Source organism: Perca flavescens, chromosome 11 (assembly GCF_004354835.1).
Source record: "Perca flavescens isolate YP-PL-M2 chromosome 11, PFLA_1.0, whole genome shotgun sequence".
Classification (NCBI taxonomy): domain Eukaryota; kingdom Metazoa; phylum Chordata; class Actinopteri; order Perciformes; family Percidae; genus Perca; species Perca flavescens.
Genome location: NC_041341.1, coordinates 25,830,466 through 25,846,625, shown reverse-complemented (window position 1 = coordinate 25,846,625; position 16,160 = coordinate 25,830,466). Strand labels below are relative to the sequence as shown.

Sequence of the window (16,160 nt, the reverse complement as noted above, 5' to 3'; positions counted from 1 at the left end):
TAATAAACATAGATAAAATGATTAAAAAAAATATTGGACTGAATCTGCCACTGCTAAATACAGGTTCAAGCTTGTTTTTCAGAGAGAACTCGATTTCTGTCTGACTTCACTTGGTAACATTACCATTTACTTCACCCCTGCTCATACTCGGTTATTACTCAAACATGACTGTGTTCTGTCAAATAAAGGGATCAGACCACACAAAAAAAATCATGCCTTTCAAGATGGTTTCTATATCATATTAAAAGGCAGGAGGGGGCCTCTTTCTCTTGTGTGCTGAATATTGTAAAGATTATTTTTTTGGGGCATTTTAGGCCTTTATTTTCACAGGACAGATGAAGACATGAAAGGGGAGAGAGAGGGGGAATGACAGGCAGCAAAGGGCAGCAGGTCAGAGTCGAACCCACGGCCTCTGCGTCGAGGAGTAAACCTCCATATATGTGCGCCTGCTCTACCAACTGAGCTAACCCGGCCACTGTGCTGAATATTGTAGACATTGTCGTTAGCTCCTGAGGCATCCTAGACATTTCAAGGGCTGAGAGATAGAGAGAGAGAGAGAGAGAGAGAGAGAGAGAGAGAGAGAGAGAGAGAGAGAGAATGTGAGTGCTGATACGAATTTCAACCTGAGCTTAAAAATGGCTACAGCAACCGTCAGCAGTCGACAAAGTGTCTCTGGTGTGTTCCCTCTGCAAGATAGGATTTTGAGACTTCCTTATGGAGCAATTACATTCACAGGTCAGGTCACTTATGGCGTTTTTCCACTGCTAGTACCAGCTCTACTTGGCTCGGCTTGGCTCGGCTCGACTTGACCACGGTACCCCGTCCTCCTTCTTCCATTGCAGATTTAGTACCGCCTCACGCGTGAGGCGAGCTTGGCTGGTCGTCATAGCGGCACTGCAGTAAACTGCCGTGACCTAACGCAACACACACACAAACACACACACACACAGAACGTCGAAGGTGTGTTGTTGTTGCCACAGCTAGAAGACACATTTTGTTTCAAATGAAGCTGGAGGCAGCAAAAAAAAAAAAAAAAAAAAACACAGCTGGCTAAACTATTTAAAAATGGCGGGTTTGTTCAGGACACCCCCGTCTGTTTTCACGTCACCTTTTTGGTATCGGCTCAGCTCGCTTGGAACCTCGACTGAGGTGATGCTAAAAAAAAAGTACCTGTTAGCAGGTACCAGGGACTTTTTTTTGTAATGGAAAACCAAAAAAGGCGAGTAGAGTCGAGGCAAGTCGAGCAGGTACCATGTAATTGAAAAAACGCCATTAGAAAATGAGGTAGAAAATAAACGGTAAAAGTAGTAAAACCATTTTTTATATTCCTCCTCGACGTGTAATGATAGACAGCCAATCACCAGCCTTATTCCGCCTTGGTAGAAGCATGTTTCATGCTTATTGGCTCACTGACGCTGATGAGATTTACTCCTTACGCATTTTTTTGATACACAATACTTTGGAGGCAATTTGGTCAGTGCCTAAAATGTATCAAAGTTGGGTACCCAGCCCTACCAACGATGTGTTTTGTTCATATTCATTGTTGACGGTGTCTATCTAATAAGGATGGATCAGGCTATAAAATATACACAATTTCACATTTTCAAATAGGTCAGCCAGGGAAACAAAAAAGGTATCTGAAGAGATTGTTGACATATCTGCAGATGACTTCACCACAGATAGCTTAACTCCAGTGACTCAAGACACAGAACTGAGTCAATCTCAAAATGTCCCAATGCAAATAAAATATAATTCATAATCTTGAATTAAAACACAATCCTGCAATTGAAATGAATGTAAAGTACAGAACATTTCTGTTTAAAATGTATCTTAAGGTTGGCTGAACGGATCGGTGTCTGCAGACTACGTTTGAAAATGTCCAGACCCAAGCAACAATCGTTGACACTCAGCCGGTGCGAGAGGAGCAGATTCAGTTCAGGCCAAAGAAACAAAACAAACCCACACCCTTTTCACACACCCACACTCCCCTCACAAGACTGTGTCAACAGCAACCATGGCAACCGAGATCCAAGGGCCACTTGGGCAAAATCATTTTACATCTGGCAAAGCACAAGTACACACACACACACACAGTGCAAACATAATTCATGACACACATTTCCTTTGTTTTGCACATTTTGTTCCCAACACCCATTTTGACCGGCACTCATCAAGGGTGAGTTCCAGTTAACTCTACAGGATAGCCTGGACCACGTACAGCCCAAAGGATGACATAACACACTACTTTCAAAAGTAACTAGTAACTATCTATTGTGCCACATTTTGTAAATGAAGGTTTGCTTTCACATTGACCATATATATTGTATAACGATATACAAATATATATATTTTTCTATATCGTTTCTATCACTATGTGTCTTATGATGGTGCTTGTAAATGTGGAAGAAAGCAGATGGTTTTTGAACCTAGTCCTGTATTTATTTCATACCACAGTTGTTTTCATGGTAAGCGACAGTTAAACCTAGTTAACATGTTAAGGCTGCACAATTGTGAATAAAATGTTTAGATGAAACACTTTTCAAATGAAAAGTCAGGTAAGGCAATGGACTGTATAAGGCACCCTGCAGTAGTGTCCTGCTAGTTTTCTTGGCTTTAATAACTTTATCACTACTGCATTTTGCACTGACTTTTCAGGTGGTTAGACTTAGTGATGTTGTCCTGCGCTGGTTCAGATGGCAACATTTTTCTTGCAAAGAATATACTTGGGACTGTCATCATCATGTTTAAATCTGAAACCCCCCAAAAAACAGAATGGGATTCTTGTTTTTTGTCAAAATTATTAAAAGTACATTATCTTTCTCACCACCACTCGCGGAGTTTCCTGACCTGATTCTGACTCTCTTAAATCTTTTTTCACCGTGTTACTGTTTGGTCCCTCTGTCACGTTTTTTTCCGCTCTAATTGTGATTTACGCAGTCTTGTCATTTATTGATGCAACTTACTGTAGAAAGAACTTAGAAATGCTTGGTTTGCAGACAAGCTGTCATTTTCAAAGTAGTTTGTGACGGTCCATTTCACAAACTTGCTTTGCTTGCTCAATAAACACCCTACTGAGTCAGACATTGTCTCCTCTCCAAAAGTTTTTACTTCCATTGCCGTGCGAAAACAAAATAAAAGAACCCATCTGACACCAAATGATTTTTGCATTGCATGAGAAGGATGGAGGCTACAAAGCCAGAAAGTAAATGTGTTTGTGGTTTGACTGGAGACATCTCCAAAGACAGAGGTCCCTCTTTCGGTCCACATTCCTCACATTACTACATTCCTCTAATCACTTCGGGATCACACACACACACACACACACACACACACACACACACACACACACACACACACACACACACACACACACACACGTTTGTGGCACTATCTTTGTGGGGACCCGTCATTGACATAATGTATTCCCTAGCTCCTTACCCTCCTTACCCATCACAACTAAATGCCTAACCTTAACCCTTACCCTAACCCTAACCATTACCTAATTCTAACTCTTATCCTAAAACCAAGTCTTAACCCTCAAAACAGCCCTTTAAACTTGTGGGGCATTTTGGCCCCACAAAGCTGTTGGGACCCCACAAGTATACTGGACTCCTGGTTTTTGGACCCCACAAATATAGTTTGATACACACACACACACACACACACACACACACACACACACACACACACACACACACACACACACACACAAAAGAGAGAAAGACTGACAATGGTAGAGACAGAAAGGTGGTTGTGAAAGACAAAAAAGACCATCCAAAACTGATGTTATTGTATTGTGAAACCAATATTGTAAAAGACTGCACACTGTCTATCGCTGCTGGTCACACAACTCGGCGGAATTCAGCCATCAGCTGCAGTATTTACTGATCAAATACTCTACACCACATCTCACCTTATCTATACCTATCCTTGTCAATTACACGGGACACACAAGGAAGGGGTTTTGTTCAAAGGTTCTTTGGTAGAAAGCACACCCTCTCTGATTCACTACATTATGCAAGACTGTGGGGATCAACTCCAGCTAATGATGGACCACGGAAGTGTGACACAGGAAAGTAACCTTACAATGAGCATCAGAAAAAAAAACTGTGGGATTAGTGACTGTTAGGCCATGAGCTGATTTTAAAAAGGTCATCAGAAGCATTTACACACGGCATTTTAAGACGGACCAAATAAAAACTGACCGCGGATTCTTAGACAGCCAATGGGAATGCTGGACATTTTGGAGCCATTTAAACTATGTGGGCTGATTGTGTGCAACACTAGTGTGTCTTGTACATCCTAGAACACTTAGTTAAAAAGTGTACACTGTCTGGTACCAAGTGAGAAGGAAGGATCAGTGACCAAACATTCAATATAATGTGAGAGTAAAACACCAGCACAAACAGCTGGTCATGATAGAGCTGAATCTCTCAAATGCAGACTCATCAATCATTTGACAGAAGATTAAAAGCTTCACAGAGGTAGACTCACCTAAGGCTGTCCCTAGCCACACTCCCATAGCTGTCTGGTCTCTCCTGTCTTCGTCTGTACAAGTCTGAGTTTGACAACTCTTTCAGCCTCAAAGAGTTCATCTCTCCTTTCGCCTCTCTCCCTCCCTTCCTTCCTTCCTTCCTACCCCTTTGTCTGCTGGAAACACTCAGTCCAAAGTAATACTCCAAAGTGTGTGCGTGTCAGTGCTCGATCCAAATAAGAAGATGAAGTCTTGTGCCACGCTCGTTCTCCCTCTCACATCTCCAGGGCACACAGCCTTGAGGGAGCACATATACAGAGGTGTGGTTTCACGGGCTGCACACCTATCAAATACTTCTTGCTCCTCCTCCTCCCCCCACTCCTGCAGCAGGTAGCGGGAGAATGCCTCAGAGAAAAAGGAAAAAGAGTCGCAAAAGAAGAGAGACAGGCAGAAAATATGTATAAATCAGCCAACACTATAATTGATACATCACATTTTTGGCAAGGATCCCACGTTTGGTCATTACAAATATATGTACTAAGGCAGGATATACATGTATTATAGTTAAACAATAAACCTTAATAATTACAGAAACAGTTCATATGTACAAGATAATGATATATAGTAACCAGTAAAACTGTATGTGATGTAAATGTATTTAACACAGATTAAGAAATGTTTTTCTTTCTAAGTAAAAAATATTGATGTACTGCAGTTTCCTTTTTACGTATGTAGTAACACATACATTGACACAATATTACACAATGTGTGTGTGTGTGTGTGTGTGATAAGCCAATATTGGCAGATAAAATCATTATTCAACGTAGCATCACATTCATTTAGAAACAGAAGTATGACATTTTTTTTAAACTAATTTCAATTACTGTGTGAAAGTTCTGCCTCAAAGAAAACCTTTAAGTAACTAGTCATATCAAGCACACAATAACCTGATGCACCAATCTTTGGATAAAAACTATGGTTTGTCTTATCCAGGCCAGGCATGTTTTGAACACAGTAAGGAGCAATACTAAAGGTAAAAAAGAACTGCAATCAGCATTTGAATCTGAACAGCAGCTTGTTTATAAGGGTGGAAACATAAAGACCAAGTAAAGCAGCACTCTATGGAACAATGCCACCTATTATGGAGTAATATTTTCAAGTTTCTCACGGGCTCTTCAATGTGACTAGAGCTCCTCCATTGTAAACTGTAAGATGACTTCCCACCAGAAACAGGGGGAAATGTCAATTTATGAATAATTCAGCACAGTGTTATGTGGGAACAAGGGACCCTCCCCAACAGACACAAAACACAGCAGATCTGAGACATGTTTAATTACAAAGAAGAAGCTGTGATGTCATCAAAAGCAGGGACAGGATTGGCCAGAGGATGTCAAACCAAACAAGCAAAGACAACAAGCAGCCAGAGAAGAAACAGATGGAAGCCGAGCACTGACTGCAGCTCTGGAAAACAGAATATGCAATCTGATTAGCAATGTAATTCTGCGTTTACTCTGTGTACATACCATTCAGTCAATACCTGTACCTGTCATTACAAAAGAAGTTAAAGTTAGTGTTAAATTTAGGCTGTGGGTGGACTCATTGCTGACAGAAACCACGTATCTCCTTAAAATGTACAGACAGGTACATGCCCTACAGTATGAACAGTTCACACACTATGCAGATTCACCTTCAGCAGCTTGCCTTGACCTGTTCAGCATTCCACACGGGTTCACGAACACACACACACACACACACACACACACACACAAAGTCAAAGCGTAGAATGTGAATGTTGAACTTCAAAATCAGCCTCACATCCTGGAGCAGCTGCAACAGGGTCACAGTTAGAGTCCGACCGATATATTGGCGGGGCCGATATTAGGCATTTTCCAAACTATCGGTATCGGCATTTATAATGGCCGATAAATGAATATTTAAAAAATAAAATAAAAACGGACGAAACACCCTTCAACCATGTTCTGAGTGTTGGCGTTGCATAGTTTGTCCACCAGAGGGCGCTCTACAACATTCTACCGCTCTACCCTGTTGGCAACACTCTTGATTTTTTGAGTTTTTGTTCAAAGGACTACAAGTTTCATATCTTAAGTATATATTTTTATACATTTTATTTATCAGAACTTTAATATATTTTGATGTTCCTTTGTTCTGTTGTGACAAGACAAGTTTATTTTTTCATTCATATTATTTTAGTGAGGACTCATAAATAACTACAAATAACTAATCTGTTTATGTTTTGTTACGCTTTCTTCTTTTTTTTTTTTTTTTTTTTTATATATCGGCCGATATATCGGAATATCGGATTTTTAAATAACCAAATATTTGTATCGATATCGGCCTTAAAAATCCTTCATTGGTCGGGCTCTAGTCACGGTAGCATAGGCTGACGTGTCTGAGTATGTCAGAACATTCGTAATGAATCACTGCTTGAGGCTTTATATCGGAGATCAACTCACTCACAGTTCAGGCCATTTGGGATGTGCATTTCACTCAAAATTCTAAAAACTGGGATTGTCATAAAAAGTCAATCTAATCCATCTTGGTATGGTTAGTAAAAGTAACAACAAATTATGCCATCTGCTCTAAATTAACAATGTAAGTGTATGGAATGTGTAAGTAATGGCAGCACTATGACCTCTGTGTTATGTCAAAGCTAATGCTGTGTTTTGGATTGAGGTTTTGTGCTGGTATAAGCTGTCTTGTCACACTGACTCACCACACACACACACACACACACACACACACACACACACACACACACACACACACACACACACACACACACACACACACACACACACACACACACACACACACACACACACACACACACACACACACAACCCCTCTGACACATGAGTGTACTGCCACTGTGTGGACAACAGTAGTACAACAGCTATTCTATCTATAAATTTACAGTAATCTCTAACCTCGTCACTGCAAACCTAAGCAGCAATGTTTCTATCATGTTCAAAACTGACAACAAAATGAACATTATTTCTTAACATGTTCTAGTTGTGTTCAATTTAATTAACCATTTTTAAATCATTTAAATGAATAGGAATCTTGGCATCACTCACACAAAAGTCCAAATGCTGAGCTACCTTGCAAAGATGTATGCACAGAACAAAATTAGCACCATTTACCAGACAAATGCTGTGGCTAGTAGATGTTCTTCACTCACCAGCCAAAAAAAACAATGGTTATCTATTGAGTGGCTGTTACAATTTGAACATTCATTAGCCATTTTGCTGGTGGATGAAAAAGTTAATTTCCCACTCTGGATGTATGCAATAAAACATTACTGACATCAAGCTGACTTCCTATAGCTTAACTTTCTCAGACAAAATACACAATACAATATTCAACAGGTACACAGAGGTGTTAGACCATGCACACAGCTCTCTCTAAGTAATGGTAAACTGCTGATGCTGCAACAATTAAAAATAGTTGTAACAATAACATAAATTCACCTTACCAACGTTTTGTGTCAAACTGTAGTGGGGATATTTTCGTTGTTGCTAAAGTCGCTCTGCTGTCACTGCAAACACTTCTACTGCAGTTATCTCAGTCTGCATGGCCACATCACTTCCTGCTTGCTGTGGTGTGTGTGTGTGTGTGTGTGTGTGTGTGTGTGTAGGGTGTGAATGTTTGTGTCCACTTGTGCCTATGTGCCAGTGTGTGTTTGTGGTAGACGGGTGGATGTAAAGTCCAGCCCTGTGTGGTTTAGGCCTCCCAGTGTGTCCGTCAGGATGGAGGTGGGGTGTGAGGAGGAGGAGGAGGAGGAGGAGGAAGAGGAGGCAGGTTCAGGCAGATAAAGGTGGGGCAGAGAAGAGGAGGAATGACTAAAGGCCGTTTTATGGTCCTGCGCAGGCTCCACGCAGAGCTTTCGCCGTAGCCTACGTAAGTGGCCTGATGTTTATACTTGTGCACTGGTGTGTGCGTCGAGCCGGCATGTGTGTATGTGTGGGGAGTGTGTTGTAGAGCGAGGGAGAAGTGAGAGAGTGACTGTAATTAACTTTGGCGGGAGTAGCAACTCTAGGGTCATAGTGAGAGAAACAAAGAGTTTCCCCTGTGTTTTCTGACCACGGTGGGAAATCTTTAGCAGGAAGAGTTAACCCTCTCCTTGATTTCATGTTGTTTATGGAGAAGGTGAACCAGGAAATGAGTCGGAGGAAAATGCAACGCTACCAAGCCACGGTTGGGCAACGTGCGTGGCGTAGTTACATTTTTCGAAGAGGTGCACGTCAGGCTACGGCGTAGAGTCTGGCGTAGACGCAGAGGGGTCTGCTGGGGTACGCCGCTGATTCGACGCACAATTATAAAAAGGCCTTAAGGAGGTGTGAGTAGGTGCGAGGAGCCTACAATGACCAGACTGAATGGATAATCAAGTAGTTCTCATAGACCTGCCATGTTAAAGTGATGGTTCGGAGTAATTTCACCCTAGGGTCCTTTGCACCATGACCTCGAGCCAAACAACACCCCAGAAGCTTTTTTTCACCTGGGCAGTAAGACAAGTGCTTAGGGATGTCTACAAATTAAAACACCGAAAAGAGATACAACAAAATATTTATTAATTTAATGATTAAATAAGGTAATGTCTTCAAACTTACCTCAATTATAACGTGTCTCTACAGTTATACTACAGTACTTACTTTAAAAAAAATAATTAAATTGATAAATATTTTTGTTGCATCTCTTTTCAGTGTTGTAATTTGTAGACGGCCCTAAGCACTCTTACTGCTCTGTAGCAGCAGCAACAACAACAGCAGAGAGCAGAAGCCAACAGGCAAGTGTTATTTACATAAACTTCTGGTGTACTTACAAACTTTCCAATCCATCGTTTTATGAGTGCATAACCTATTTGTACTAGTGTAGAAGTTTGGTATAATTTCGGGCATTATTAGTGGGGTAACTTACGAGATACAAACGTGGATCCAGTTAGTCCCTGCGCTAAGCTATTCAGCTGATAACGCTACTCTACGCTAACTCTCCCAATGTTCGACCCAGGTGAAAAAAGCCTCTGCGGGGGTGTTTGGCTCGAGGTAATGGTGCAAAGGACCCTAGGGTGAAATTACTCCAAACCATCACTTTAAGTGTGCCTCTCCAGCTTCCATTGAGGACGTGAAAGGCCAAACCCAGTGACCACACTGACTGCCACTGGCACATTATACTGGGTGTGTGGGTGAGCCATCGTAATCATCATGGGTGTGCCTCGAAATATGTAACACAACTCTGTCTTCTCTGACTGTTTTGGGACTGCTTGTGTTGTTAACTTGACAACAAAATAATATAATGTTGGTACAACTTTGTAAAAAAAACTGTCTGATGCAACAGAAAACATGTATGTAAATAAAAATAAACTAAACATAAAAAATACCTAAAACTTCATACCACACTTAAACAGTGAAATACAGAATGTATTTTCAGGAAAGAGGGGATTGCGTGCAAAACCAGCATCAACATATGACTAAAGGAGTGCAAAATATCTGCCGTAGGGCTGGGCGATAAAACGATAACGATATGTATCGCGATAGACACATAATCAATATCAATAGAAAATGCGGTCGATAAAACGTTCAATAACTTGTTTTTCTTCATCAGAAGAAACCAGAGGTTGTGAATCAAGTTTGGTTGCATGAACAAAGGCCCTCACTCTCTGGCAACCTAGCAACGTGGGGAGTGACACTCTAACAGCCAATCATGTAATAGTATAATGTTTGGTTGCGCCACATCGCTGTCTCGTGTTCTTCAATAACAGAACCGGCGTGGAGTGGAAAGTGAGTGCTGCAGCGAGCAAGGAAATCGTTGATAAAACAGGAAAAGTCAGTATGGCAGTTTTGGGGATTTTATAAGTCTGACCGTAGTCAGACCAATGTCGTCAGACCGTCGTCCCCACCAACACTGGTAATACCATAAACTTGCTTTACCACTTTAGCCGCGCTCACACTTTGGAGCACAGCCGTATTCGCCATCAACGTCCAACAACATCTGCAGCTGCAACACGGCACAAACAGCAGACCACCATGGAGAGGTACTCTGCATCAGCGCCTTACTAAACACTACAAGCAGCAGACCACCATGGAGAGGTACTCTGCATCAGCGCCTTACTAAACACTACAAGCAGCAGACCACCATGGAGAGGTACTCTGCATCAGCGCCTTACTAAACACTACAAGCAGCAGACCACCATGGAGAGGTACTCTGCATCAGCGCCTTACTAAACACTACAAGCAGCAGAGCACCATGGAGAGGTACTCTGCATCAGCGCCTTACTAAACACTACAAGCAGCAGAGCACCATGGAGAGGTACTCTGCATCAGCGCCTACTAAACACTACAAGCAGCAGAGCACCAAACACTGGAGCACCATGGAGAGGTACTCTGCATCAGCGCCTACTAAACACTACAAAGAAATAACGAAGGCAGACATGCTGAGCACTGTCCAGAAGCCAGGTTACCAACTTAGCACTAAACCTGCAGAAAATAGTTCCTTCTCAGGTTTCTTATATTTAGCTAACACTTTGCACTATTTTATGACACTTTATTAAGCATTTCTTACTTATTCTTTAATTTTGCACCTTAATGTTAAGAGATAATTGTTAAGTGTTCATTGTGATTTTAGACCTGTTTACATTTTAATTATTTGAGTGTTTTCCATGGTTGTGTTGACATTTCTGCTTTTATAACTGAGGGGATTATAATCAGAGCAGGGTTAAAAATAAAATAAAAAGTTTAAATAAAAATGTTTAAATTTAATATATTTTTCTCCTGGTCCTTATTTTAAATAGGTCATAAAAAATATCAATAATTATTGATATCGATCGATATGAAAAACTTGTATCGTGATACAGTTTTCAACCATATCGCCCAGCCCTAATCTGCCGTATAAAAAGAATTGTGCATATTTTATATTATTAAACGGACATGACGGCCTGATAACAGATTAAAGTTGCCGGTAGTCAGATAGTACATTTTTCTGTTTTTGCTTTTTCTGCTGAGGCGAGATGTGTGTGTGTGTGTGTGTGTGTGTGTTAAAGGTTAAAACACGCAGCACCTGACTGGGAACGATACAGAGTTACCAACGGCCGCTGGGGCAGATGAACTCACGCTGGTCTCTTTTCTGTAAATAGGCTACAATTAAACCTTCGGGAGTAGAAAGTCAATACTTATCAATGCACTCACCTGTGTAGACCGGCATAAACATGTAGAAAGCGATATTTCAATCTGCTCTCTCTGCTCAGTCCACCGTGCTGTTTTACGCTAACACAGCTCTACTCTGCAAATAGCAATTCTTTTTACAAACAAGCTAAAACAAAAGCTGTCGGTTTGTAGGTTAACTGTTTATCTTAGGTTGCCGGGAATCTGGAAATTTTGACAAATTCTTGTAAACCTCACTAGTGGCTGAACAAACAAACTCTCCGCTAGAGTGGACAATCTGGAGCTACTTAATATGCACGTGAATGACGCGATCGTTATGTTCGAGTGATGATGATGATGATGGTTGTATTATTTTGCAACAACATCGTTTCATTGCAAATGAGGCATACATGACGAGTGCAATAGCCTGCTTATCAGTTCATTCATCATTAAAGCTGGGCTTTTGGCTTTTCCACTTCAACTTTTCGCTTCAGCCTCTTTGACAGTGACATGTTTACCTGACAACAGCCTTTCTTTCTGCAAGCATTTTCCACCAATCAGGATGCTGTATACTACAATAATGTTTCCATAATCACAGACTTTAACCATCACTCCTCAGTGAACTGCCTCCTGGTCTGAGATCTTTTTCTAGTTAAAGAGCCAGTTATCATTAGGGAGTTTCCATGTTTTTTAGGAGTTTGCTCACACTAATACATGTTAAAAAATAGTAGCATTAATTCAGTAAGAAAGTGAAAATTTCGAACAAGAATAGGCGTATTAGGTATAAATTCATTTTATTTTCTTTATTTGAAAGTCCGGCCGCCAGAGTGCTTAGAAAAATTCTGAAAAAAATGTAGTTGATGATCCCTGCTGTAGACTCTCTGTCCAGTCAGAGACATATATTGTGTAATTGATGTTTTCAGTTCAATTAATTAAATCCAAGTAAATGGAACACTCACAAGATGTCACCAAAATCAAATGATGTAAGTGTATCGAAATATATCGAATCGAATTGTATCGTTGGCTGAATATCGTGATATATATATCGTATCGTGAGCTGAATATCGTGTATCGTATCGTGAGATTAGTGTATCGCTACAGCCCTAATACCAACACGTATGTATAACTCACCTGTTAACTGGAAGGATGCAGCAACTTTTGCAGATTCCTGACACAGCAATCTGCAAAAGTTGCTGAGTAATTTATGACATATTTTTTCTGGTCGTTCAATATGGAAGAAAAAAAATGAATAGAGGTGTTTTGAAGTGGGACTAAACATAGTGTGACGTACAGTATTTTAAGGTCTCTTTAAAAACACACCATGGAGGAACTGCAGCAACCATTGCAAAAGCCTGTTGTTACATAATTTCCTTCTGCGTCGGTCGTCAGTGTTTCTTATAGCCATCCCACACACAAACCTTTAGAATCTAAAGTCTAGTTTTAATGAAGGCAACAATTATACCACTCAAAAAGCTTTTCTGTCACAGCAGTTCAGCTCTGTAAGCAAATGATGCATAAATCTACTATTGATACAAACATACGACTTCCTGAGTCTGCCTCACAATGCATCAAGTTAGTACAAACACAGTCCAAATCCTACATCACACAACTTCACCGCTCTTCCAAACAAGGGCAGGTCGACACTGGAGAGACTGGGACATTCTTCTAAGCTCTAGTTGTATCAACACAGCATGGAATCCGATCAAAATGTAACGCGTTGGGAATGCAGCAATCCGTAGGCCTTTAAAAGACTTTTCCTCTTACAGCTTTTAGTGTCCAGAGTGCTTTATAAAAGCCAGATTCATCCCAGGCCATAATTAACTTGGCAGTGCATACAGTAGCATTCACACTAGTGGAAAAAAAATATGGCCCTGAATAGCAGTCCCCAGGGAATGGATGGTCAGAAAGTGGTTCAGAAAGCAATAACTGCTGTCCAGTGAGTTTATGTGGACATTCCTGAGCAGGGAGGTTGACCTGCAGAAAATGGAGAAACATCCTCTTTCCTTCTTTAAAATGTCTTTCTTGCAGCTTCTTCTTGCATCACTTCTGTCAAATGTTTGAGTATAGGTTGCCTTTCAAGCTATTTGGGCTGTTTTATTATTAAAACTGTGCAATAAGTGCAGATTTACTATAATTATCATCCAATATAAGCGACAGATGATGTTGGAATATATGTATGTGGATTTATTAACAATCTGTTACTTTAAAAATATTACCATTTAGCTTTCAGGGCTTAACTAAGAATGTCATTTCATTAGACAGTTTGCACACCCATCACATCTACTGAACACATAATGCTGAGTTTACTACATTTCTGAAGGTCTTACTAAATTACGCCACCTCCTACACAATCTGGACTGTGGTCACAACATCTACATCTTATAACTTATTCCCTGTTATATATTGTTCTTATTCTTATTCAATCAGTCAGTTAATATGTTCATATTTCATAGTCATAGTTAATATTTAATAATAATCTACTGCACTGTTGAATCCCTGCACTGTTCACTTTTGTACTATCACCATTGCACACAGTCTACCATAGCACCTTATCATGGTCATTGCATTTCTGTGAGTGATTTTTATTTTAATTTTTATTCTTATGTATAGCATGTGTGATATATGCGTGCATATGTGTTTGTTGTGTTATGGTTGTGTAAGCTACTGAATGCCTACAATTTATTTCGGGATGAATAAAGTATCTATCTATCTATCTATCTATTTCATTTTATTCCATTATTTTATCAGAGCAGAATGTGAGACTTTGTTCTCTACACTTGCATGGACCATTTTTTGTTTGACTGAGATGACATCGCTGGATTGTTCAGCGAGACAAATAAATGAAGCAGAGAGAAGTGGGAATTCAGTCTGATCATCAAGCCAAAGAGTGTTTTCCTTCCTACCATTAGCAGCAACACACACAAGTATGAAAATAAGAACTAAAAAAAAGGAGTATCAAGAAACAACTACAGACTGAATAAGGGGTTTAGATTTCAAGTCTATTATAGGATTAAAAGATCTCAAAAGGGATGATAGCTTCTCATAAAGGAATTACACATAGAGTCTCTGTTGCTTCTTGGATAATTAATGTGACTATTGATACATTTAGGGAAAAACGATTCATAACATGCCATTTAAATAGGAAACTTTCTCAGGTGAAAGGATAAAAAAAAAAGTCTGGTTTACACAATTAGATTTCTTATGGAGAGAGAGAGAGAATTTGGCCAAGATCATTTATGATAAAATACTTTTTACATGTGTCAGAAAGAACACTATTAACATCTGATAAACAACACAAACATACTATTTCGAAAAAATGTTAACCTCTGGAAATACAGAAGTGTGCCAGCTAAAAGCTCCCATCAATAATAACACGGCGGAGGGCGCTAGTGAGCAGTTTGAAAAGTGACCAAGTTGAGATTGTAGCTGTATAGTAGCTCTGAACATTAAAGTAACTAAGCTACATTAGCTAGCTCCACATAGTCAGTGTGTAGCTAACGTGATAAAAGCCATTTTCTCCGATACACATTTATAAGCTCATTTTTTTGGACATGAAAGGCAACATTAACCTGGCAGATTTTTTAAATGGTTTGTCATGACTAGCTATATTACAGTTTTCCGAGGCCATGAGAGAATGGAACATACCACCGGGGCTGTGTCTTTTTCTTTTTTTCATCCAGCAGAAACTGTCAACTTCCCAACTTGACACAAGCAAATGTCTCTTTCAGGAAAACACTTTTAAACGTCTCACTTACCCGTTTGTCATTTCAGTAATGCCGAGCATCACTCCGCTCTCTCTCCCGGACCGGACTAGTGTTTTCTGACTTGAGTTGCAGATGTCCAGATGTTGTAGCCTACAGTCTGGGATGTAACGTTAGATGGATTCCACACGGAGAGTAGAATGGCGGAGACTGGCCTCGCCTCTGTTCACCATCCGTCAATCGCCGTCAACACACGCTCAACGGAATATTGCACTTCCGCTTATGACTTTCAACGTAAAACCATACTGCTGATTCTTGAAAAATGTGTTACAAAGTCCAGCTATCAATTTTATTTCAAAGAAAATAAAAACTAAATTGAATTAACAGAACAGAAATTATAGAAACGTCTACACTTTAACTAAAACAAAATTGTAATCTGTATTTTACATCATAGGTAATGCGTTTACAAAACTACTTCCATTGAACCACGTTTACAAATATATCTAAAGAATATAGCCTATAAAGAATAAATAAAATAATAAATACCCTAAAATTTAAATAAAGATAGCCTATTTAAACAAATAAATGAACTGACGGTGAAAAGCTGTGCCTGTTACTAGCACAACATGTTCAAATCAGTTTATTGTTCAGATAATGACATATTTTGGTTTCACACAGATTTGCACACAAGCACCTATATCTAATAATGTGCAATGTAGGCTATGTATATCAACAAAAGTTAATTTCGCTACTCACTTGAACTATAACACATAAGTGTTTCTACCAATAGGCTTGTCACATAGTAGGAAAAACACACATGTAAACAAT

General features: G+C 39.9%; 1 protein-coding gene across 2 annotated transcripts in view; it reads right to left on the bottom strand.

Moving 5' to 3' along the window:
- The window catches only part of LOC114563966 (LIM and senescent cell antigen-like-containing domain protein 1), a 31,149-nt gene extending 15,577 nt beyond the window's left edge, over positions 1-15,572 (bottom strand). The window contains exons 1-2 of one of the 2 annotated variants that reach the window (XM_028591029.1): positions 15,387-15,572; positions 4,495-4,771 (exon numbers count right to left, since the gene is read on the bottom strand). In XM_028591029.1, the coding sequence (XP_028446830.1) occupies positions 4,495-4,595 (101 nt within the window). In that variant the 5' untranslated portion in view covers positions 4,596-4,771; positions 15,387-15,572. The remainder of the gene's footprint in view (positions 1-4,494; positions 4,772-15,386) is intronic. The other variant, XM_028591030.1, reaches the window with a different exon arrangement.
- Between the last annotated feature and the right edge of the window lie 588 nt (positions 15,573-16,160).